The 26,078-nt window shown below is 40.6% G+C and overlaps 1 protein-coding gene across 3 annotated transcripts in view; it reads right to left on the reverse strand.

The window, feature by feature from the left end:
• Positions 1-1,243: 1,243 nt before the first annotated feature.
• The window catches only part of osbpl9 (oxysterol binding protein-like 9), a 32,214-nt gene continuing 7,379 nt past the window's right edge, over positions 1,244-26,078 (reverse strand). The window contains exons 4-24 of one of the 3 annotated variants that reach the window (XM_042416650.1): positions 18,882-18,958; positions 14,922-15,017; positions 14,300-14,347; positions 13,239-13,268; positions 13,087-13,137; positions 12,558-12,596; positions 9,137-9,230; positions 7,986-8,090; positions 6,992-7,151; positions 6,618-6,730; positions 6,221-6,339; positions 5,970-6,055; positions 5,673-5,853; positions 5,297-5,381; positions 4,916-5,026; positions 4,751-4,814; positions 4,511-4,651; positions 4,326-4,404; positions 4,011-4,102; positions 3,757-3,892; positions 1,244-3,377 (exon numbers count right to left, since the gene is read on the reverse strand). In XM_042416650.1, coding sequence (XP_042272584.1) covers positions 3,303-3,377; positions 3,757-3,892; positions 4,011-4,102; positions 4,326-4,404; positions 4,511-4,651; positions 4,751-4,814; positions 4,916-5,026; positions 5,297-5,381; positions 5,673-5,853; positions 5,970-6,055; positions 6,221-6,339; positions 6,618-6,730; positions 6,992-7,151; positions 7,986-8,090; positions 9,137-9,230; positions 12,558-12,596; positions 13,087-13,137; positions 13,239-13,268; positions 14,300-14,347; positions 14,922-15,017; positions 18,882-18,958 — 1,982 coding nt within the window. In that variant the 3' untranslated portion in view covers positions 1,244-3,302. Of the gene's footprint in view, positions 3,378-3,756; positions 3,893-4,010; positions 4,103-4,325; positions 4,405-4,510; positions 4,652-4,750; positions 4,815-4,915; positions 5,027-5,296; positions 5,382-5,672; positions 5,854-5,969; positions 6,056-6,220; positions 6,340-6,617; positions 6,731-6,991; positions 7,152-7,985; positions 8,091-9,136; positions 9,231-12,557; positions 12,597-13,086; positions 13,138-13,238; positions 13,269-14,299; positions 14,348-14,921; positions 15,018-17,393; positions 17,725-18,881; positions 18,959-26,078 lie in introns of those variants that run through there. The other 2 variants (XM_042416652.1, XM_042416651.1) reach the window with 2 other exon arrangements.

Genomic DNA, 26,078 nt, shown 5'->3' on the forward strand with positions numbered 1-26,078 from the left:
TGAATGATATAATTTCCTGTTAGTGATGTCATTTAAAGGAACAGTACACTATTGGAGTGATGATGTAGAACATGAAACTTATGGACACACATAAATCATGCTATTTTAATATGTTGATATTAAAATATGTTTTCTAAAATTTGATTAGTACGTTTCCCATGAAGAGGGAAGCATTTATGCTCCTAAAAAGAAAAAAGTCAGAGATTTATGCAATATTTGTTGAGTGTTACCTGATGGTTAGAACGGACATGAGAAAATGACTATAGTTTAACAGCAAACAATTAAAAATATAAAAATTGCAATTTTATTATTTAATTTTATTTTACTTCATACTAATAAGTACACTTGAATTAGTGTATTCAGCCACTGAAAACAATATTGACAGTTTTATACTGCTTCGTTTTTCCCTTTAAATGTTGGGGACCCAAACTTAAGAGTTTTCATGGAATGACTAAATTAGACTGTACATTGTGAAACAGTGCACACATATACTCGAGCAAACTGCTATAATAAAAATGTTTTATAAATGAATGTAATCCTATATTTATTGAACAGACTGTATGCTGAAGCTGATGCTGTTACACATCAGATGTCTGTTTACAGTATGTATGGTGTTACCTGCATGGCTGGATTACCTAATGGGAAAAATGAGCAACTGTCTCAGGCCCCCAAAAGCTCCATGTTCACTTCACTGTCAGTTGGCTTTTGGTAATTTAATTAACTTAAATGAACTAATATGAATTAATATGAACCTCTATAATTTAGTTTATATTGTGCTAACGTGATGCATTTTTCTAAATTAAGTTTTATTCAAGTAAATAATCATAAACTAATTGATACACAGGAAACCTGAGTCCAGGCAGTGTTATTTAAGCATATACAGTAGTACTGGTTGGTCTCCGGGCATATAAAAACATGACATGGTATAGTTTGTGTGCACTGTACTTAATGGGAACTTAAATGTTACGGGGTACACACGTCACATGTTGGGTGGGGGGGCTCAATATGGGCCCTGCAGCATATTTTTTGCTCTAGAGTTAAGCCAGCTATGTTTACCCACCATGATATGCGAAAAACAAACTGCATGTGTGATCAGTACAGTTCACTGAAGTGATATTGAGGCATATTTCCGCCTTCTAAAGAAGAAAAGCTCTTTTCTCTCCGGATCTGACTTACAAGACTTTGAGCAATACGACTTGAGGCGATGCTCATTTGAAAGAACCATCACAAAATCTCACAGGAATAAACTCATGGAGATTTAATATTATGCATCAATAAACAGGAAAATCTGGTACAATCAATGGTTATGATCAGAATGAAATAAAAAATACATTTGTTTTAATTGCTCTCTATTAGGTGAGTGATACTGAAATGTATGGCAAGGCCTCACTTAGAAAATATCTTTACAGAGACATAACATGGAGGAAAAAACAAAGTAATAGCTTCAAATTTAGCTCAGATTCTGGATTTCAGTTGGCTTGTTTCTAAAGGCATCTGTCTGATCTTCACCAAGTGTTACTGGATGTTGAGGTTTATCAATTTCAAGATTTTATAAGGTCTTAATATTTAAAGGGTACTATACTATTCACTCATATCTATCCAAAAACTTTTCATACGAGCCAAATATCTTGAAGAGAGGATAAATCTTAACCACCAAAGATAACACGCGGCTGTGTTGTGAGCTCACTACAGCATTAAGAGATATTCTGGGGCATTTTCAGGTGAAAATTGTTTATTTTTGTATCTCATCCAAATATCATTGCATTTAGATCCAACCTATGTAGCTGTAAATAAGAGAATGAATGATGGTTCAAAAAAGCAGAGGTGTACAGTAGGATAAATATTGCCCTCTATGTGGTTCTTATCTTGGGGGGAAAAAAAAAATCACTGGACAAAAAAAAAAAAAAAATACAAGAAAACTGAACCAACAGAACACAGTCTGGACTCAAGCAGCGCTATGAAACAGCAGCAATTTTTCAGAAGTCTACTCTGGTTCCTCGTCGTTTTACTTTCTTCGCGCCCTCTGACAACACAAGAGTGAACGTTAAGGTGGTTCACTCTGGCGTCAGTGGGTTTGGAGAGGATGATGTGCGGAACAAAAGGGAAATTTTACAGACTGAGTCCCTCCTCTTACATCCTCACCGTGGACCAGCTGTCCAGAAAGACAAAAATATGTAAACAATCATTTGTTCAAAAAAATGCCTTCAGGTAACATGGAAACATATTCAGAGGACTGTTTGTTCTCTGTCCAGATGAAAGTCCCTTTAGCCTTTTCTCTAAACCTTTTTGGCATAAAAGACGTCTAAATCTGTCCGCTAACAGACATTGTGAATTATCTCTATATTGCATATATTCCATAAATCTATCACTACTCCCAATCAGTGTGTTCAGATGCTATGGCTTAAGTAGGACTTTGCTTCTGGATAACACTTGAGACAGAAAACAGTGTGAAGGACCAAATAGGTGGCAAGTTAACTGAAATTGGGAACAGAACATCAAAAAAGTGTTAATGGAATGATTCCTAAAGATGTAAAGCCATCAATTTCATATCCTCAAATATTTTTACACTATTGCCAGAAAGAAAAATAAACAAAAAGAGCATTAAAAATAAAAAAGAATATATATTTATATATCCATCATATGTATATCTATATATAAACAACAGTTATAACTAGTTGCAGGCAAGCAGAGAGTTTCTCCCCCGCCCCTTTAAGATTAATCCGTTCCACCGTTAAAAGGCTGTCAGACTCTTGGAGGGGGCAGCAGCTTTCTTTCCTCAGTCACCAGATTCCCTGAGATATAGAGCGCTGTTTTATTTGTCAAGGTTTATTTGATTTGAACACCATCAACCACACACCCTTTGCCCCCCCCAAAAAATACCCATGTGTGTAGGGAAACGAGTGCTGCTCTGGCTCGTCCTGTGGAGCTGATGAAGGGTGTGGTCTTGCTCTCGAAGCTGACGGGCAAAGTTGAGAGGCGATGACACCTGTCTCCACTCTGCGCTGCAGAGTCTCATGTTGGCGGTTGGTGGGTATCGGTGGCGGTGGAAGTGAGATTGCCCAAATAAGGAGACGAGCTTTTACTAATTTTCATGTTACATCTTAGATGCTTTTCCATTTGATTTCATTCATTTCCATATGGTTTTACAGTCAAATGCAAAGCTGTGTACATATTCAATCATCAGTCATTCCAAGGCTTGGATAAGAAGTGTTTTTTTGCAAAAGAGTTCTTATGAAGACTCTGTCGTGTGTGCATTTCCTTATGCATATGTATGTGTGTGTATCAGAGTGTGCGTAGTCTTCTCAGTGCCTCTGAGAGGCGAATCTCTTTAATAGAGGCTCGTCGTAGACCCAGCACTCCCCGTCCTCGTGGAATAGCTGCGGACACACATAAGCAATAACATTTTTACAATCACAGAACTGATCCAAAAATAAAACTAAAATATTATTGGAGGTTTCTCACAAAATATCTGTTCTTAATCTCTGCCTAGTAGTGAAATAGTGGAGTTGCATCTTTCAAATTTCAAGTGAGCTTCATTTTGTAAATGACTGCAACAATGAGGAAGTACAAACTGTCATTTTGGAAATAATTACAAACATTTTGACATTTAGTTTTGTTGTATTCAGACACAGTCATATAATATAAAAAGGGGGGGAAAGTATGTTGATATCTCAGCATTTTGGGAGTGTCTGGTCTACTGGTACACAGTGTTCATGTTCCTTCAAGTAAATGAAGAATAAAGGCAGACAGTCTCACCCTGGTCTCCCACTGCTGCTCGTTCTCCTTTCTCTCTCTGGCTTCGGCTCTCTGTTTCTCCTCCAACCGGTGTTTGGCTTCTGTTGCTGCGTCAATGTCTTTCAGCTTCAGGTTGAGCGTCACATCTCTCCATAGTCTGGTGGATCAAAGAAACAAACACAGAGTTTGTTTCTGAGTGCAGTGTTTTGTTACTGTATCCTAGGTCCCATGATATGCAAGACTGCTGAGGTTAGAAACCGGTTCATATTTCTCACCTTCGGGACTCGTAGTCCAGCTGGTCTTCCAGCTTCCTCACTTTCTTCTTAATGATACCCAACCTCTTAGTGTCTATGAAGACTGTGTTCTCCTAGAAAAACACAAGAAACACATTCATATGTGTATTAATGTATGTGTTTATTGCAAAACTCTGCTTTAGTAGTTATTACCCAGATAAAGATAAAATACACAGTCACAATGAAAAGAAATAAAATAAATAAAAACATAGAGCAAGGCATATTGTCTACTTTGATACATACCCCCCACCCCCCACAGCAAAAAGTATAATGGAAATAAAGAAATAAAGAACTCACTCCAGTTGCCCACTTTGCATACATCACCCCGTTCCATTCCCCTTCAATAGAGCAGAACGACTTCTTATCATTAGGTGCACTGCAAAAGACAAAAAAAGAGAATAGTAGTGCCATATTTCATTAAAAAAAGGTTTGTGTCTATAAACTTGAATATAAATTGTACTGTGCAACCAGTTTCCTCTTACAAAATCTCAGCTGTGATCCGGTGCTTCTTGCCTCCGTAGAACGGTTTGGTGTGGAACACGATGTTAGCACTGTAGCCCGACTTGGAGCATGAGATGTTGCACTCCCCACCCAGCTCCACCCACGGCACAGTCAGAATCGACCTGGACAGACAGGCTCAGGTCAGTGAAGCCAATAGTAATGACCAGACAGACAAAATTCAGCGATGACACGGACTGACACAGAGACGCAGAAACACGTACCTGCCGTATCCATTTGGGAAGGTGAGGATGTAATGTTCATCATGTTCCAAACATGACACACAGCCTATATCAAGACAAGTACATAATTATTACAACTACATGAATTTATGACCGTTAAGTTTAAAAATGTATATTTTGGTGTGTATGAGGGAGCGTCTAGTGTACCTTGGCCAATATTGTGAACACCTATGGACATGCCTAGGAACTTAGACTTGGTCCAGATGTGAGCATTGAACTGGATCTTCCTACTTAAACACTCTGCGTAGAATGCAGAAACTGCACAAAGAAGAGAAGAAACACTGAAAAGTCTGTACAAAAGTGGCAACATCTTAGGGATAGTCGAGAAAATTAAGTAAGAAAACTAATGTGCTCAAAATTCAAACTATTTCTTTTACATTTTCAACATTAAGAAATCTTAATTTAACATGTGATTATCAGCCTACATTTTGCTTTATATGTTGTTTCTGGCCTCTAACATGTAATGACAAAGGATCTAAAAAATGAACAGCTTCTGGTCACGTTTCAAAAATGAAGTTTGTCACTCACTAGGCGGGTGGTGAGAGACCTGCTCTGCCACAAAACACACACTGTTGGATGAAGACCAGGGAACTGGGCCGTCTGATACTGTCTCCTGGAGGGAAGAGGAGAGGAAACGGATTAAGAATAGACTATAGACAATTTAGTTACTATGTATACAATATTCAAATGAAAAGAGCAGTTTGTGTGGTGTGTTTACACTAAAAGAATTTTTGAAATGTGCATAAAAAGGAAACCAGTTCTAACACAAAGAGAACAAATTTTATTCAGTGGTTGCTATGGTGACCATACTTGCAATTCAAGTTTATTTGTATAACCAAACATCACATACAGTGTCACAGGCACCAGGGCTGACAGCCTTTATGTCAGTGGCATGTGGTCTCACCGTATGTGGGAGAGGCTCCTCTGTCTCGCTGGGCAGATCCCAGTGGCAATAGAAGACTTCTCCCAGGATTGGGTTGTAAGGTTTCTTGGCCACTGAGCCTTTCCTCCCTGCATGGAAGGCTGACAGGTACCATTTTACCACATGAACCATGCGCTCCCGGGGCTCTGGCTGCTCAGCGATACTAGAGAAAGCCACATGAACAAGTTTAACTACTTAATTTTTACTGAATTTTGAATATGTTTGAATATCTGTGTGATACACTAGTGTGCACTGATGAGAGAGTTAAATGGCTGTTACCTTACAAATAAGTCGGGATGTGCAAAGAAGTCTGCGTACATTTCTAACAAAGATCTCCTTTCTAGGATGAAGGTAGGCAGGACCACCTGTGAAATATAATGAAGGACAAAACTGTAGCTGTGTGGGTTGTTCAAAAGAAACAGTTTGAACAGATGATGTTAGTGAGTTAAAGGATAAAGGAATACTGCAGTGAGAAAAAGGCAGACAGAACAAAGGGATCATGCATCAGTGTGATACTCAGAGGTCTTTACCTTCGTGAGGTCCATGCCCAAACGGACTTGAGAGAGCAGATGCATGATGACGCTCTTGTGCTCCTCCACAGACTCCCCCTCGCCGTCATCATCGCGGTCATCGTGGCTATCAAACGGGTCTGAAGACACCAGCAGAGGGAAAGTCTCTTACTGCTGCACTAACATTAAGTTCCCTACCTTTTCAGATGTGTTAAATATCACTTATCTTTTACCATCTGATGAACCAACATGTTAGAAAAGTACTTCAAACTACTTTTTGTTGGTGTAGTACTAATAGGAAAAGCTCTGCAGACAAGAGTTCCTCTTAAGTGTTGAATGCAAAAAGAGGCTTAACAACTGTTGGGGGTAAAAAAACCCCAATATATTTGTATGCGTCATGTGTGCATTCCCTTTTTACCTGCATCTGTGGTGCCATTGGACATGGACGAGTTGAGGGACTCGGTGGTGTCTGGTCGTTTCAACGCTGTTTCTTCATCAGTGAGGGGAGAGGCCGCTGGTGGCCCTGAAGGACTGAGGTCAACAGGAAGAGAGAGAAGAAGGAAGCAGGAGTGATAAGGAGGTAAAGAATAAGTAGAATTTCACAGGCACTTTTGTTGCAAACTTGTCGCTGACTAAGGCCGCTTTTCCAGCTTGATTTTCACTCACTCTAAGCAGCATTTTCCCACCTGAGCTGCTAAACGCTATAATTATGGTGTTGCTTTCAAGCTCTGAAGCAATACATTTATTCTGTGCTGTGTTGGCCGCAGGGAGGCGGGGTGTTACTCTACTCACTCTAAGCAGTGTTTGGGGGAAGTGCTGCTCTGGTAGAACTCGTCAGCGTCGTAGAACTCATCCTCGCTGGATGAGTAGGAGAAGTCTGGCACCGAGTGCGATGGGAGGGGGATGTGAGCCGGGGAGGCGACGCCGCTGCTGGGGCCTGACGGGCCACTCCCTGACAGAGGAGGAAATAAAAGGATCAGCCGTTTGTGTGTCGTGTAAGTGCTCTCTTGCTGTGTTTTTTTAATTCATGAGGCTTCTTTAGTCTTACAGCACAAAGGTCACGGGGATAAAGTCAACATTATCTTGTTTAAGTAACACACTCTCGTTGCTGACAGCCGAGTCCAGCAGGCGGTGTACGGTAACATTAAGCTGTCTTTAACACAGTGGCTGCTTCCTCTGCAGAGCATATTGACAGTGCTCTCCAGCGTGCAGCGTTCCTCCTTAGTGCACAGCGCAGCGTTTTAATAGTGCTGCCTCAGCACAGACGACAAACAGGCAGGAACGTCTGCTTTCTCTGGCTTTTTAATCTACTTCATGTTCATGGACACAGCGAGCCGGGCTGGAGAAGCACAGTAATAATTCATACATTATTATTTCTCTTGTTCTTGTGGTTGAGTTCGTATTCCATTAGCTTCATGTAGCTTGTAAACTAAAGGATCTAACAAGGAATAATATGCTAACAAGGACACATGCCGTTGTCTCCAAACTATGTTACAAACAAACCTCGTTCTTATTTAAAACTGCTGTTTTAAGCTTAACAACTTGTAATACAAGAAGTCAGGACAAGACGTGTTTTGTGTTTGGTAAATAAATTAAATATGCTGATGAACAACAGCACCAAGCACCAAACCAGGAATATAAACACAGTTCATAATATTTAATTTCTCTTGTAAAATCATTGAGAGGAAAGAATAATTCACTCTCAATAATTACAACAAATGACTTTTCCTCGTAGTGTCAAAGCTGATGTAATATGATTGGCGTCTTGAGTGAAGTGATCTTTCACCTGTGCTGTTGGGAGTTGGGGTCTGCAGACTGCCCATCACCGTGACGACGGGACCAACCGGTAACGTTGAGGGTCGTTGGTCTGATTTACACACCTGAGAAGCGTCTTTTGCAAAAAACAAAAAAACAAAACCAAAAACAAAACAGAGAAGCATATGAGTTATGAGTACCGAAGCTTCAAAATGAAGCCAAATCAAAACCCAATTTCCCAAAAGCTGTGAAAATGATCTCAGACGCTGCAGACAGAGGCTGCAGCTGTGAAGGGGATTACACAGTCTATTAAGAGACCGAAATTAGAACGGCCTACTTTGCAGTGTTCATTTTCACAGCATTTTTAAGCAGTCTAGTCATAGTCATCTGACCAAAATAGATATTAAATTTAGCAGGTTTTAGTCATGCTCTGTATGTGATTAAATTTACTCAATTATTTACTGACTAAAATTACTCAAGACATTATTACACTGTAGCTGAAGGACTTAAATCTGCTTTAATACAGAGCACTAACAACATATTCACTGTCACAGAGCATTATGTTTAAAAAAAATTAAATGTAATCACGTAATAACCATCACAGATTAATGTGACTGGATCTTTGTATAGATCTTTAACAGCAAGGAACTTCGCTTATATCATTTTACCTTCATGCACTGAAAGAAACATTTAGTACAATTATCAAATCCCTGAATAGGAAAATGTAAGCACAGATACTGAGGAGGTATTGCCTAATGATATCCATCTGTCATACTAGAACTTGCTTCAGGTTTCATTCCACTTTCCTTGATACCACAGTGAAACATAATTTAAAATGTTGTTGAAGGGCAGAATATTGACTTTGTAGTTTTTGTTGATGAAAAAAAAACAACAAAAAAAACAGTCAGCAAACATTTTAGAGAATTTTCTGTCAACATCAACGGTGTTGGGCGAGTGGAGACATCAGCTGGAGGAGATTAAGATGTGGACATGAGGGGGAGCTGTTGCCTCCTTGAAGTATGTTACAAAACATTTGCGACCTCTCTGAATGATATTGAGTCTGTGAAGTTTATGAGTCTATACACAGACGTGTTAACACATCAAGCACATTGAACAAGAGTGTCCCGGATGTAGCTGATACATGTATACTAGAAAGTAAGTATGCAGGCAGATGTCTAGTACCTGTGGGTAGTGTGGTCTGTGTTGGCATCGTGGTGTTAACTACAGGAGTGTCCAGAGAGGGCTGGTAGATCCCATCCACTGGGTTAATGGTGCTCTGGAGGAAAAACAAATAAATACAAGCATTGCCATCAACAAAAAAAACAACACAAACAACTGCCTCACATGGACATCTGCACGATCGCACACCCATACCACTGCCTGCTTACTTCTTTAAAATGCAGTTTAACAGACAGAAAAAAACTTGAGACAGAAATCCAGCATTGCAAATAAAAGAAAAACCTTGTCAATATAGCTTCAGTCTTGGCCTATAACCTCTCTGCAGTCATACAGAAACATTTATTCTTTAATATGCATGACATTTATGACCAATCTATTTTAATTATAACCATGTGTACCTACATGCACACAACATTTCCTTCTGCAAGCCAGATATCGATGTAAGACCAATTCCACAGCTTGTGTATTGGTTATAGATCAGCTTAATGCTATACCTATGCAACAACATGAGCAGTGAAATAAAATATGCACTCCTCAGCAAGGGCAGATCAATTCCCTTTCACTCTATTTCCTGGAAAGAGTGGCATTACCAGATTTCATTCATCTGATCAATGAGACCAGCAACATTGCTTGAAATCCTACCACCAGCAGTAGCTTTACACAATAACTAACAGCGCCTCTTGAACTCTGAGACACCTTCCAGTCTAAAAAGGAGTTAATTAACTCCACTGGGCGGCAGACTAAATCTGTAACATGTTTTAACTCTCTGGCTCTTGATTTCCCTGTGGTAAAAATCAGTGGGGATATTCCTATCTGCAGCGGCCTGCCCTCATCAGCGCCACCTTATCGTTGTGTGTCCAAGCATTTACATGCAGGCATACATAAAAAGCAGCCTGTTGGCTCTGTGTAATGGGGTCACGGGTACCGATGACCCAACTGACAGGAACACCATCAACAACACAAGCTAAAGCAAAACCATATCGACCCTAACCCCCCCCCCCAGGGCTCTTTGGTACCACTGAAATTAGATCTAGTCAGTGTCATGTGTTATCCTATATTATTCAAACTTGACCTGTAGGTGGAGAATTTTCCAGCTTTTTTTTTCTATGCAAGTTTTGATTCAGTCATTTGAGATTTAAAGGAACAGACACAATGAGTCAGTAACATGAGTGTGCTCTGACAGAAGCTGGTGTAAATACCAAGCTGCGACTGGAGAACCAGAAACAGGAACCAAAGGACCTAAAGCATGAAAAATTCCGACCAGAGGAAGAAGAGCTGTGATGTGAAGTCGAGTTGTATCCATTTTTTTCTGAATACGACTTGACAAAACATATTTTTTCTGTGTCCAGAAAAATTAGATCATAATATCTTCATGGTCAATGAAACGGAATTTTTGATCAAAAGCAGAAAATGTCCCCCAGAGAAGCTCGGTCTGCTCCACTTGCCCTCCTGCTCACACTTCTCTCTCTTATCTCCTGAGCTTCCTGCCTCTATTCCTTCCCTTCTGCAACGCCTGATGCTCGTCTTGTCCACGTGCCTCCATGAAAGTAAGGCGAGGGCTACTAATTATAGCCAAATACAGAAATATTGGTCTGTCATGGTGGGACCAGCCAGTGGCCTTGCAAGCAGGAGAGAGAGAGAGAGTTACAGCTAAAAACGGCTTTAAGCAGTGTGTCATGATCGATATATTTATTTAAGTGAATGTAATATTAATGCAGCAGGTAGTTGGTGCAGCAGAGAAAAAACCAATCACAGCACATAAATGATTCTGACAAATAAACACTGAACAGGTTCCTGGTGTGCTCGGTTTAAATGATTCCTGCGCTTTACGGGAGCTCCCCTGGCAGCGCAGCGGTTGAAAAGGTCGATCAAACATGCTGCAAGTGTTTTAAAGTAAGGTCTACACAGTGCATTTATCATACGCTCCACATTATCAGCATACAGGCAACGTGACAGACATGTCGAAGATCTAAAGCTGCACAGATATCTTTAGCACAAAGCTTATGGCGTATAAAACATGTGGAGTTAGATGTGTAGAGAGAGCTTATGTTGTGCTATTAATACTGCGTAATATTGTACTTAACGTCTGTGAGATTAAGTCAGCTATAAGAGCAGCGCAGGCCTATGAGCTGTGCGGCCCCGGTGGGATTCTTGCATCAAGGATCACACTGGAGGTTTTCTGTGTGTTACTCCTTTATCTACAAACCATTCACATTACGGTTCAAAGAGATTTCCAAAGTGCTAAAAGTGTTTGGATAGATTTTTTTTTTTTAACCTTCCAGGTAGCCACTGAGTTCAGTTCATTGTAGAGCGGTCTGAGCTGAATATATATTTAATTTGCACCACAGTCCTCACCGTTTTGTCACTTCCATTTTAAAAGGTCACCTTCCCTTCTTCCTGTCCAACCTTTGTATTTGCATACATCTCACCCCCCCCTAAAAATATCACAAGCTATGCAGTCTGGAAATCAAACAACAAGCAAACACGGACATGCATGAAAAGGTTTTTGAGAGTCTGGTTGTTTTGTGCATTTTACAGTGTTGTTTGGCTGGTCAGTGTTTCCTTAAACAACACCAGTCAATGTCACCTACCACATGACTTTGATGGGCCCTTAAGAAGACTACATGTTTACTGCGACGGATTATCTAACCATTGCAAGTTAATATTCACACCATAATGAAAGGAATGGAAAGCAATACGCTACTGTAGGATAGGAAATCAATCTAAAGCTTAATAAAGTAATCACAACATTAAGTGCTCGTGACTTGACGTGCAAAACTACATACGGCCCCTTAAAATGAGGACAGGACACCTGCAGAGACAGTAAAGTGCTCTCTGGGTGGCCTTCCAGCTATTAGTGCTCGATGGTTCAATAAGCAGGCAGTGTGTACACTATAATCAATGGTGAATTAGTTGACTCTAATTAGTGAGTGAAGTGAAGTGCAACGTCCTCTCATATACAGACATGCACAGGAACTGAGCTACCACGCTGTACCAAACAGTTACCACCGACACGGTTGGGTGGCATAATAAAGTAAGTATCTATCTATCTATCTATCTATCTATCAAAACACACACATGTACGGTCTATGAACACATACATATTCTGCGACAATGCGCATTTTCTGTGAACACATACACATTATGAACAATGAAGAAAAGAATAGTTCCCAACCCATGTTAAAAAGAATTTAAATCTCAGATGAAATCAGATGAAATTATTAACATAATCAAGAGGATAGTGGTGGCAGACATGAGGGAAAGAGCTTGAGATAGAGCCGATCTCCAAATTAGACTGCATGCACTAAAGAGAACTGATTCATCTGCTTTTCTACAGTGTATAGTAAAATTAAGCAGGAAAAGAAAGTTAGCAGTTTGTTTGATTTGAATTTGTTTTGTCATGGACGGAGAATGTCAAACTTACTATAAGTCCGTTTGCGTGTTGCTGTTCGTTACTTTGGTCCTTAAAATTTTAAGAAGACAATGTTAGACTTCTTGTGTAGGAAGTTTCAAGAGTCATTTCATAAAGCATCCTGAGCATCTGTGGTGTAGAGAGCAATGAGGTCCATCGCTCTCATCACATGTAGTAATCCTTTCATCACATGATAAAATCCTCAGTCACTTTTATAATCAATAAATACATGATAGACCCATCTGTCACCTACATGTTTTAGAGTTTTATTCATGAGTACAAGTGCTCTGAGTTTCACCTAAACCCACATGAAGCAGAAATGATTGCTCCATTTCCTTTCAAAAGGGCTGATAGGAACATGTGATGAAACGAGTACCGGGCTACACCCTCATCAACCACCGACCCAGCTAGCAACTGTAAGCAGGGAACTACCCCAGAGACACACACAAGGTGACACACAGTGCACTCCAATGTGGTCTTCATGATTAAGGTGAAATGTCAGAACAAGCTACTGAGAGGTGAATCAAACAGATGTGTTTACCTTGGCAATTTGCAGAAGTACAATACAGTGCTTGATGGACTCTACCATACTCTAGAAGAAAAAAAAAAGACAGAAAAGGAAATCAATAACTAGGAACTTAGTGACATCAAAATTCAAAGACAGGAAGGAAAATGTGTTAAGTTCTAACTTACACAAGTAGTCTCTTTCAAATTTTCAATTTTCTGAAAAGACAAAAGAAAACAGGCTGTAAAAATCCAACAGCAATTTAAAAAACAAACACAAGGTTCAAAAAGCCAAAGTGCAGCTGCAACCGGTTTAACAGCAAATGAAGCACAACTAGAAAAAAAGGTAATGATCTCTGACTGGACTCTTGACTGGACTTTTAGCACTATTGAAATCTGCAAGACAATTTTCTATACTGAAGATATGTGTGATATTGAGGTGACAATGTGATAAAGAAGTCAAAGTGACCAAAAGTGTTGCTTTTAGCGAGGAAGTGAGTCACACAGCTGATATCAAAAAAACAAAAAGCTACTGAGACACCCTGATACTGACCTGCTTCCTCCTATAAACCTCTACAGGATCACTTGCTAAAACATTAAATTGGCTTTAGTAGACTGAAACTGCTCAAGAAAAGATAAAATTGTTACTAATGTCACTACTTTTATCAAGTATAATTATAATGGTTCTAACAACGGTTCTTAAATTACATTGTCTTTATGTTTTTAATGCACAGACATACTCTTGTGAATGGGCCACACTATGGTGCAGCTAAATGCGGCTGGAAATCTTGGTATTATGTCTCTAAATTACATTACATCTATGTACACTCTTATAGTAGTGTACAATTTTCTTTTGTTTAATTAAGCACATTGAAATGCATTTTTTGTGTGAAAGGTGCTATATATTTTAAGTTTAATATTATCATAATATACGATATGTACAAGATAATTAATTAATATGAAACTGTTTTGCTGGCTTCCCAAATAAGAAGACTTTCTTGAAATTGTTTTCTCATTAAATATGCAGAGATAATGTATGCTCATCTTTTAGCTGACGCAACACCTTTAAAAATAATCTGACTACTGCAGATATCAATAGTCTGTCTGTCACACTGGCAGCTATCATTTGTTCTTTCTCAGTGCCATGTGTCGGCCTGCTTCCCCTGCTGTTAGCCTCGGCTCTAATGACAGCCAGGACAGCGGAACAGAGAGCAGAGGCACAAGGACAGAGCAGCACTGCTGGTACTCACTCTGCGTGATTCATCCTCTTTGCAGTCCTTGATCTTCTCATCAAACAGCTGTGTGAGAGTGACAGAGAACAAGAGATGAGAAGGGGGAAAAAAAGAGAGATGGAATATGAGCTAAGATGGGTCCACAGTCAAATTAATCTGTACAGATGTGACTTGAGATAATGAGGCAGCGAGCTTTTCCTGCTTAGGAAGGACACTTGCAGTATTTTCATTAAGACTGTGTGTCTGAGACAATGTGCTGCTGCTTCTCTAAATATCTGCTCAATCATCAGGTGACCACAAATCTTAACTTCTGCTTTGTTGCAGAGAAGAGTGAGAACAGAGAGGACAAAACTCAGGAGCAGAGATGAAATATGAAGGAGGTCATGACATAGATACAAATGCATGACATACTGTAAGTGTAACATACATTTCTAGATTTTTGGATACATTTTAAGTGGCAGTTTTGAATAGATTATTTTATGTGTGGTGATTATTTCAAATGTGTTGTTTTACTTCTGGGACTTTGTCCAAAGAAACACAAATAATGCAGATATCCTATATTTCTCATACCTACATCCAAGTGTGAAATATAGCAGAAGAACTGATGTGGTCAGCTAGGTGTTTCTACATGGAGTCCTACCTTTAACTGGTCAATCAGAATCTGTAGGTAGGCGTCAGCTTCAGCTAGCTTCTTGTCAAAATCTTGGACACTTGGAACAAATCCTGTCTCGGCCTCCTGAGGAAGAAGGAGACAGCAGAGCATTAGTGCAGCCCGACAAACGAAGGTCAAACGCCACACTTGTATTTGCATATTCAAACTAAACTACACAGATGCTACAAATAATCCAGGCCATGTAATCACATATTATCTATTCATAGAAAAAAAAAGAGCTTGTCTCTGTCACCTCCCGGCCAGGTAGGCTTTGTAAACAGTTGCACAAAATGGTGGATAGAAACATCAACAGCTCTGGAGAATCTTCCAGCAACGTACTGTACTGGGGTACATATGAATACTATTGTTTAAAGGCTAGCCTACATAAAAGGCCAGCAGGTCAGTCTGCCTGCCTGGAGGCCAGTGCATTTCAGGCTTCAACAAAACTGAATCAAGGAAGCCAAGGCTGGAGAGAATTTAGTGTGGAAATCAGTTGAGATGCACTCAAATCATTGTTTGTTAATTAGCTTGCCTTAATAGCCCCCTCAGAAACACACACGCACACACACACAAACCCGGACACAGATAATTTCATTACATAATATCCATTAAAAGGTCATTACTAGACTATTGGCAGAACAGACGTGACCGGGCATCTGTCTCAATCTGTCTGAGCTCACCCAGAACAATCCAGTTGGCTCTGACACAAAACTAAAAAAACAGGAAAATGAGCAGATAAATGTGTGCACCGACAAGACTTCCTTCAAAAAAAAATAAATCACCCCATGTTTAACGCTGGAGGGACACTCCAGCGTTAAACATGACAATGACAACACAATAACTCCCTCTACGTCAAGCAAGACAAATAAGTAAGATGACTAACACAGCGTGTGTCAGGACAATTTACCCAAACACAGCAGTCACTCTGACATGGAAAAACACAGCGCACAACACAGAAAAGCAGAGAGAGTAATAACAAAACTGAAATTGACTGTCAGTCCCGTTAGAAAATCAAGCTCTTATCAAACCGTGTATGGTGCTACCGCTGCTTTGCATTTGCCGTGTCGCACACTGCTGGTGTGTCCTGAGTTTGAGGGTTTTTTCCTTCCTGTTAAAGACAGCCTCACAGGAACGTGAAGAAAAGCCATTAACAGCCAAACACTGTTAGCGGCTGAGACCTACCACAGTTTAACTGTGAAAAACATACTGGCTTTACAGAGAACAAAGTCTGAGTTAACTCAGCAGCCATGAAGCTAGCAGTTCACTGGCCAAACTTCCTGAAAGGAGCAAAGGTACTTCTACTGTTCGCATGACTGCAGAGTGTAGCTGGCCAAATGAGAGCCTGAGCAAAAATCAAAATCAACAAACAATATCGATGTCAATATTAATGTCTATCTGCTGCATCAATGTGTGTGTACACAATGTGTTCATGCCCTTTTTGGAAAGGTACAGTCATTCTAGTGCCAGGAACTTGCCACATCCGGTTTTTACAGTGGAAAAACAACAGTTTATCAGGAAAAGAGCTCTTATCTTTCTAGCGAAGCATTACATCATGATCATTTTTACTTGAAGCCGCCAACAAAACAAAAACATATACATATACATACACAGGTGCCTGTATAAACACAAGGAGTGGGCTCAAGACACACCTTTCATCACAATCCAATATAAAAGCACTGCAATATATCTGATATATAATCTTTTTATAGTGAAGTGTTGCCAATTCCCCTATAAATACTGTGGGAATTAACTGCATCTGCACAATCATATTCTAAAATAACACAAACACCTCATAACATAATGGAAGTGAATATAGAAACACAAAATACAGCTTACAATCTGAAATAAAACATATGCATCTAAAAAGTAATATTTACTACAGTTTATATTATACTGTATCCATACAGTTCAACTGACCATCTTTGCATAATAGGACTAAACAAATAAATAAGACAGAGCCCATATTATTACATAGAGAAAAATATCAACAATATTTTGTCAATACACATAGTGGAGGGAAGTGATTTTTTACAGACAAAGCAGATAAGTTTGGAAGTGGAAAGTCAGAGGCAGGTGGTTGGTTTATAAACAGCTACTGTATCACCACGTCATCGTGTTCACTTCTTCACCGTTCCTGAAATATTGCCAGATGTCTGCCCCTCGACTCCCACTCATTTCCAGTAGTGATTATGCATCCCTGTTTGAGTGTGTGTGACATAGTGGGAATATTTTAAAGCAGCTTGCAAAGTCTCACACATAAACACTCACAAACACACACAACCAACCGAGACTCTATAAACAACACGAGCTTCACCCCCCCCCTCCCCCCCCCCCTTTCTATTTGTCTTTCCACGCAATGTGACCCACTTTAAAATGCTGCTGCCCCAGCAGCGCACTGCAGCCGTTAAAGTTCTTGCTATGGTGCAGTGGCGTGTTTTTGTGTGTGTGTGTTTTACTTACTGGGTGCCTCGCTCCAATGGACATGCTGCGCTAAACCTTGTACATCTCTCCCATCAGGCCCTTTAGCCTGACTCAGGATCTTTTCTCTTTCTCCGTTAATTCTGTTTTTTGGTCTGGTCAAGTTAGCGTTCTTTCACCCTCCTCCCTTCCTCTCCTTCTCCACACAGAAATAGAAAACAAACTCCTCCTTTTGCTCTCCACTGCAGTATGCCTATATAACCACAGCAGCCGTCAGACTCTAGGTTAGCTGGGCAGCCTTTCAGGCTACAGTTTATCCTCCGGCAGCAGTTATCAGCAGAGCGTTTGGTATGAGGCAGACAGAGCTGAGTTAATCCAGGACCCTCCCCTGGCAGGAAAGGCACACTTCCTCTCACGCAGGCAGAAGAGAAAACACACAAAGCAGCAGCAAGTGCTGACAGGGACAAGCATTAACAGCGACTCCCATTGGCTGAGGCAGCACAGGCAGATGTTTGGTTGATCAAGCAAGCGGGTCTCCGATTGGTTAAAGCTAGGTCACATGATCCTACGACAGCAGCATGCTAACACCGCAGAAGTGTGTGTATGTGTGTGCACCAAGCAAGCAGGCACACGTAGCACATCAGAAGGATTTGCCACAGAGGGAGGGAAGGCAGAAAAAAAGGAAAAGAAGGGAGGGGGAGCAAATAAAAAGGTTGGTCACAGGGGTGAAAAGGAGGAGGGGATGGTTAGGAAGAACTGCATGTGGGTGATGATGGGAGGGGACAAGGAGGAAGAGTTTAGGGAAGAAGGTTGGCTAAAGAAACAACTGGAGGGCAGGAGGAGCAGGAAAGGCAACCGGCCGAGACACTTGACACCCATAAAGCATTGAAACACAAACAAAAGGGGACAAAAACAAGTCAGTAGATCAGGAGATCAGCAGTAAAACAAACATGGAAACTGTCTTTCCATAAACCTAAGTAGCAAGCTCCTGTCCAGTCCAAACTAGCCACCTATTGCCCTAACATCCTGCATTTATGATTACATGGATGACACCGTTATTTCCATTAACACTGACAAGACTCATCACAGGCTCTCAACTGTTTTGTTGAGCAAAACAAAACACAGAGCTAATAACACCACCCAAGATGCAAAGTCCCTTTAAAGCCATTATATCAGTGTATAGTGTGTAAAAATTTCACAATGGAAGTTATCTAAAATCTGAATCTTTCCCTGACTAAGGGCATCCAAATTTGCACACCAGTCATTTTGTCGACCATCTGTACGAGTTTATTCTTCAGGTATTAAACCAATAATAGCATGTTTGCTTATGCAAATGGATGATAAATAGTAAAACTGTAAACATTAGATGCTGACATAGAAATTTGCATAAACAAGTGAGCAAACATCAAGGGGCCCCACAGCCAAACGATTTTTTCTTGTAACTATACTGGATGGATTAGACACACACACACACACACACACACACGCACACACGCACACACACATACGAACATGTGTTTGGCTACTTACCCGGAGCTGAAGGGTGTGACGGAGGATGGTTCCCTCTAAGGCGTGGATCCACTTCTCCCGCTCGTCTGCATCTCGGGCTGAGGGCAAAAGCATACAGACACACCCAGTGAGCCATGTTTTCCATGCAGACACCATCAGCAGCCATTACACTTGTGTTACATACTAATGATACCAGGACACAACAGTGAGATGACATGAGTGCTGGTGACGTATTGATGAATACTGTGTATTCATCTCAATAAGAAAACTTTGTTTCATCCAAATTGACCTAATTCTGCTTAACCTCAAACTCAGAGCTTCGTCATCAGATGTGCAGTACATGGAGTTTCGCAAATAAGACTTATTACAATGACTATAACCATGAGTGTTATTTGTACAGCACATTTTATACATTTGAAAGCCAAATTATATGCTTTACAAACGAAGCAAACAACAAAAGATAAAAAACAAGTGAAGTAAAGTAAAATCAAATAGAAACACATATAAATCAGTAAATAATAACTTCCTGGATGCAAATCAAATGCAGAAAGATGTCTACAACTTTCCTAAAATGTTTATATACACTCTTAAATTTCCTTAAATCTGCAGTGCGGAACTTTTGTCACCCCCTTCTGGCAGTGAGAGTAATTACACAAACACTGTCAACATCATCGCTGCAGACCCATGACGTATTTTACGCGAGCCAGTCCCCGCCCTGGCGATAAGAAGTGGTTGGAGCGCATTGTGGACGGTCTGCCCTGGTTGACAGTCGCAAACCAATCATTGCTAGTTGACGTAAAATCTGGTGTCTGTGGTGACACAGACACCAGATTTAAAACCTCGATAATGCGAAATACAGAGAGATTTACCCAGTGGTGATAGGCTTAATCAGCATTGTGTGAACTCGTTTGGTAAGGGCTTGAATGTAACGGACGTTCTTTTATATGTAAAAGTCCCGCACTGCAGCTTTAAATCAGAGAATCTTTTCTAAGCTTAAATGGCTACAATTTAGCAAACATTTAGCTGTGTTAATGTACTAAATAAAATCAACTGGACTGGCCTGTCAACTTGTTGGTTAGTATTCATCCAAATTTAAGTACAGTATGAACTTTAATCAGAGCATCTAATTGTGAGCGTAGCTATATATGACTGTGCCTAAATATAGTATCATTTTTTTAATTATTTAAATCAGGCAATATCTGACCAAATACACAAACACTAAGACAGAGAGATTTGAGCACTCACATTTTTGATGGGTGGAAAAAGGACTCAAAGTATTGAGCTTTGACAACCAGCCCTATGATAGTGAGGAGTGGCTCAATATCAAAAGAATCTATACTTGTATGATCCTTGTAAAAATCCTGAGTTAAAGCTCCTTCAAAGTAGTGAGGCAGCACTGTTTTTTCCAGACGGAGCCTTTGGGGTGGTTGTGTGAAATGGAGCAGGGCGAGGCTGCACCCTCAGAGCAAAGACAGAGAACAAACAGACTGCCAGTGACATTAAACAGTGACCCGATACAGGCCACAACACGTGCATCACACACGTTCAGACTGCAAAAGGCACATGCATGGTTTTTTGGTGCCAGTAGCGAACAAAGGTACAATATGTGGTCCTCTGCCAAGACACTGAAAGGACTGAAATGGACTCCACTCTGTCAGGTTGTAGCATGTTTGCAGGAGCAACATACTGTATATTAAGAAGTGTACTGAGAAGGTTTTCACTTCTTGCATGGAGACTAGCTTTATTACTGCTACTGAACTGTATATAATGGCAACAGTTGACCCTATACTAAAATTATAAGTCTAAAAGCTGTGAAAAAAGAACTTAACATAAGATATATGCCACTGAATTAGTCATTTTTCATTAAGCTGGAAACAAGACAGTACAGCAGATGAATAGCTGTGCTAGCACAGAGCCTGACCAGTGCTACAGCAGAGAAGCTTTTAAAGACATTAAAAAAAGTAGCTGAAGCTCAGGCCAATCCACTCAGACAGCGCCTCGCTGGCCTCTCATTTTCCCCTCAGCCAAACAGACTCTTCAGGAGGAAGAGATTACTGTGGTTACTGTTGTTTAGCTCTATTCATGACAGAAGAGAGGTAGCACCGGGGCCATTCAACAAAAAATAATACTGTAACTGTATAAGTTGTGTCACAAGTCCAATCTTTGTCCGAGTATGCGGCTAACACGTACACTGATTTATTTTCCCTGTCCGTTGATATACTCAACAAATCTGCAGCCTATCTGCCATTCAGTTAGCCAGTAGGCCAGTCACATGAGGGAACACACCGCAAGTCATGACAGAGGCTGTCATCTGATGAGAACCTCCTTTGTTAATCTGCAGGGTTGCATATTCAACAACCAGCAAGTTGTCATTTAAACATTTACTTGTCCTGATATAGAAAAGGAGAGCAGGACAAGGTGAAGTTAGAGAAGTGGAAAATATATAATAAGATTAGGGTAACATATACAACAGTCTGAGCAGTGAGTTACTGAGCATAACCCAGAAGTTACTGACGTTAAGGTTTCCATATAAAAAAAAGACCTGGGACGAATTCATAATGTGCTTATTTAAATTATTTAAGTATCTAGAATATGTCCCTTTCATTAATTTTCTGTCATAGGAAATAATACATGAGGAGATTTCCCTGATATCTAAGTTTACAGTGAACACTCTCTGTTCCTTCACAATAAGAAGGGTTTATACAGGCTCGGTACGTGCTATTCTGCAGCACTTATCAGATTTAATAGCACAACAGAAGGGGCAAGAGTCTAAAAGTCACTAAGTTATGTTTTTTCTCCTGCACAAACCTGACATAAACAACACTCTGGAGTTTTATGATGTTGTTTGAACCCTCTTAGGGTGTAACACTGTCTCACAGTCCAGCCTTAACTCGGGTCTGTCATTACAGAGGAAGGTAAACCGACTAAACCCATTACTGTAGGAGGCTCTAATGCAGAGAGGCACAGCAAGGCCATTAGGAGAACATGCACATACAGACACTAAACCTCACACACACACCTTATTAAGAATTACAATCAGACTTAGGTAGATATTTGATGAAGATCCGTGATACATACAATGGCTAAAAATAAGATACTTTAAAATAAAGTAAAATAACAACAACAATAAGATACTTTAAATTAATGCCAAATGAAAAACACTTTCAACATACAGAGCCAATACAGGGCCTGATACCAGAGCAATGTGGGTACATTTGCTATAGAGTATGTGTTAATGTAGTTTTTTCACAAGAGGAAATCAAAGTAATATCTTGAAAAAATAAACACTACCAGAATCAACAATAATGCATATAATGTACCTGATTGGTACCATGGAAGTACAATAGACTGGACAGCTGAAGGACAATCTGTAGTCACCAAATAGTCCAAAAAGAATCTAAAGAATGATTTTACTTGAAAATGCAACATACTTGACACTACATTGCAACTGCAAATGTGTTTTGGCACCAGGATTATACGTGCCTCAAATTCCAAAGATCCATTTGCTCCTCTTCTTATTTACCCTTCAGAAGGCTGAAAACTTTTACAATCTCTTTACAGTATGCAGTCAATCTCTCAACAGCTCTTCATCATTTTAGCCTTTTTTGATTGCATTTTTTTCACATGTGAATGCAGTAGATGTTACATGTTTGCGTGTTTGCCACTCTGGGGGAAATGACTGTGGCAACTTCCATGTACATGTCCTGTACTGATTTTTATCTTCATTTCATTGTTTCATCTTCTTGTTTTTGGCTTATTCTGTACATGCATTTTGAAAAATGCTATAGCAATATGCATAAACATACTTGGCCAATAAAGCTGATTCTGATGAGAAATAGTATTATTTATTAGAGATACACCAACATATTGGCATACTGTAGGCATCAGCTGATTTCAACTTGGAAAAGCACTATTGATATTGGCCCTGTGTCATGTTTACACTCATACTTTACTGTAAAACCAGCAATTTTGTGGTCAACTTATATGTCATATGTTCATCCTTCTGCCAAATTAATCATAGAATAATGACATGCCTGAAAACTGTTTCTTTTTACCAGTGGGTTGTTTCTTTGACAGGTTATCAACCAGACAACCATCTTCTATCCCCAACTGGTTCACTGGTTACAACTTAAGCAGTTTGTGTACATAAATGAAGATACTTGAAGTTAGAGTGGAAGAACCTATACAGAAAGGATATTTTGGCATGGTCACCTAGACTACATGTACAAAGTGCCATCATAGTTGAGAAAATGGAAAGACAATGGCGACAGATACATTATCCAGACTAACAGACTAGTACAAGGTAGTATCCCAAACCCGTGGGTTATCCTCCCCTCTCTGTGGTCAGGGTATCCATCACAAACGTTTTCCTTTCTCCAAAATGCCTCTGTGAATTATTCATCCCTCTTCTCTCTACTTCCTCCTCCTGCAATCTTCAGACAAGCTGATGAAATGCTCCAGTGGGAGGGTCTGATGCTCTGGACTGCTACCTGTCAATACTACCCAAACTGTGGTACACCATTCCAGGATGAATATAATCTCTAGTCAATACACAGTAGTAATATTGTCTTAATGGGAATACCAAGTGTTCAATAGTTTGCTCCTTTAATCTTGATGTGTCCCTTAAAACAAGACCAGACACAGTCCTGAAAGTGGTGAAAAATGGAGACCAAGGTGAGAAATTTGAAAAAGGAAGAGAGCAGACACAGGAGTTGAGGAAGGACCCTGGAGAGAGGAGATGAGAGAGAGAGCGAGGTGGTCTCTCATCCTTGTTTGACACTCTCTGTCAGGCTCAGTGGGCTGACAGAGAGAGGGAGGAGGAGACGAGATTGATAGCTACTGTGGATGAGAGGAGGCGAGTGAGAGCAGACGGGGGAAAGAGGAAAAAGGGGAAGCTAAAGGGCTCTCAGGCAACTCTGATGCACCGCCGGGGGAGAGGAGATGATGAATAATGGATGCTCCTCTAAATAGAAAGACAGTACAGAGCTGCTCTCCAGGCGAGCACAGTGGCCGGCCGGCTCAGAACTACACTTCACCCTGTCAGCTGGACCGTCCCATAAGAGCACCTACTGTGCCTCAATCTTGCATCATATCATGAAAAACACTTTGATAATGGGCTGTATATCAGCAGATGTGTAATTAGACATTTAAATTCCAGTAAATGGCATCTGTCTATCCCTGGTGGTTTTCTCTTGACAGTAATGCTCAACATCCATACCTTACACACACACACACACACACAGACACTGCTGTGAATCCTCTGAGACATGTTAAGAACAGGATCATTTTACAGCAACGGAGAAATCTCCTCTGCCCAACATCCTGTGTATCTCCTGATATGCAAGCTAACAGTTGATGGATCCAGAATGTCATGTTCGGCACGCATTTAGTGCCAATTTTCTGCCCATTCGTCCAGCGGTAACACGTGAGACAGCACAGCGGTCCTCTGGGTATCTGAACAGCAGATGTGTCTTACAGTGACATTTTATTGTTTGCTCGCAAACAAAAAAGATGATCACGGGGGTAGAAATATGAGGCAAAGAATCAGATTGTCCTGTGCAACTTGCTGCTTTCAGAGATAATTTATTCCCACACTGTTGCTTTAGCTTATCTAACAAAAAGTAGAAGGAAATAATTAAATTTAACATAATCTTTGCATATTCTAACATCTTGTAGCATTGCACCATATTTATTACACGTATTGTTTCGTCTTTGCTGTCCATGTTGCCTATTCATGCCAGCTATGCACCCTGGCAGAAATTTATTTCCCTCTTTGATTGCAATAATGGAAGTTTTTGAATAATGCTCTTAAATTTGGACTCATTAAATGAACATATCATTTGCATACATTGCTGTTCCCTCCCTTATAAAGAAGTCTCACAGACTCAGCTAATTCAGATAATATCCACCAACAACTGAACATACAAAGTTGAGTGAATGCACCTTTAACTGAGGCGCTACAGACAGACTGTGACCACAGAAAGGTCCAGAATAAAAGAAGACAAACACATCTCTATGGGAAAATGTGCAAACAATTATCACCGTCCTGAGGATGGCAGGATGTTCCAGTGATCAAGTAGGCCTACAAGCACCAGTAAAAACAAACATCTTTTTCTAACTAACACACCTAGTCTGTACAAACATTCACGTAATCTAGGACACCGCTCTTCTCTTCTTAATAATTCCTCACGGCCGACAGCTGCTTTACACTCTACTATCACACTGCTCTGAACTGTCCTTGAACCTCAATAACAAACCCATACACCCGGACGCTATAGAACACGCTGCTCCACCCTAACCGAAGATCCCAGAAGACAAACAAACAACGCCTCCTCTCGAGCCTGTCATCCGGGACTGGCATGCATGCGGACCAAGAGACGTGCACGGTTTTCTCCTTACCCTTTCGTTTGTAGAACCACAGCATACAGCTTCGGAACACAGACATGGGAGAGGGCATGGAAGAGGTGAGAGGGGCGGGGGGCCCATGGACTGTGGCAGGTGACGGTGAAGGGGAGGTGGTGGTGCTGAAGTGTGAGGGGTTTGGTGTTGGCAGTGGGGGAAAAAAATGGATACAAATGGACAGATGGAAGATGAAGGAAAAATGATGGAGGTTAGTTAAAGACCTGGTGAAGTGACAGAGTAAAAAAGGGTGTCTGTGGTGTACTGGACTGGACAGCTTCCTGTCAAAAAGGAGGGAAGGGTTGGCACGACGGGAGGGGGGGGATGCTGTAGCTGGGAGCCAATCCTGTCCCTATGGAGTTGTTAGATAGCGAGCCGCGGCGGCAGCAGTGTAGCGAAGGGCGAACAGAGGCAGTAACCAGAAGAGACCTGAGCTCAGCTTCCAGCTCAGCAGTATTCCCTTATTATTCCCAGAGGCTCAACTGCAGAGACACACAAGCAGCAATCTTCCTCCTCAGCCACAGTCGGGAGGGCTGAGGGGAAAAAAAAAAAAAAAGCCTTACTTGCTCACACTGTTCCAGAGGAATCTGTCTAGCTTGCAGTGGAACAAACCTTGTTTATCTACAGAAATACGTGTCAGTCCAACTTCACAGAGCTAAAAGACGTTCCACAGGATAGAAGAAAAAGCTCAGATGCACACAGCACGCTTTGACATTGTGTAGATGTCTGTGTGCATGTGTTTCCTGGCATTAGAGCAGACCAATCCAAGTCTTTTAAAAGGCGGGGAGGGAAAGAGGAGTGAGTAAGAGACGGAGTGAG

Source organism: Thunnus maccoyii, chromosome 7 (assembly GCF_910596095.1).
Source record: "Thunnus maccoyii chromosome 7, fThuMac1.1, whole genome shotgun sequence".
NCBI lineage: Eukaryota > Metazoa > Chordata > Actinopteri > Scombriformes > Scombridae > Thunnus > Thunnus maccoyii.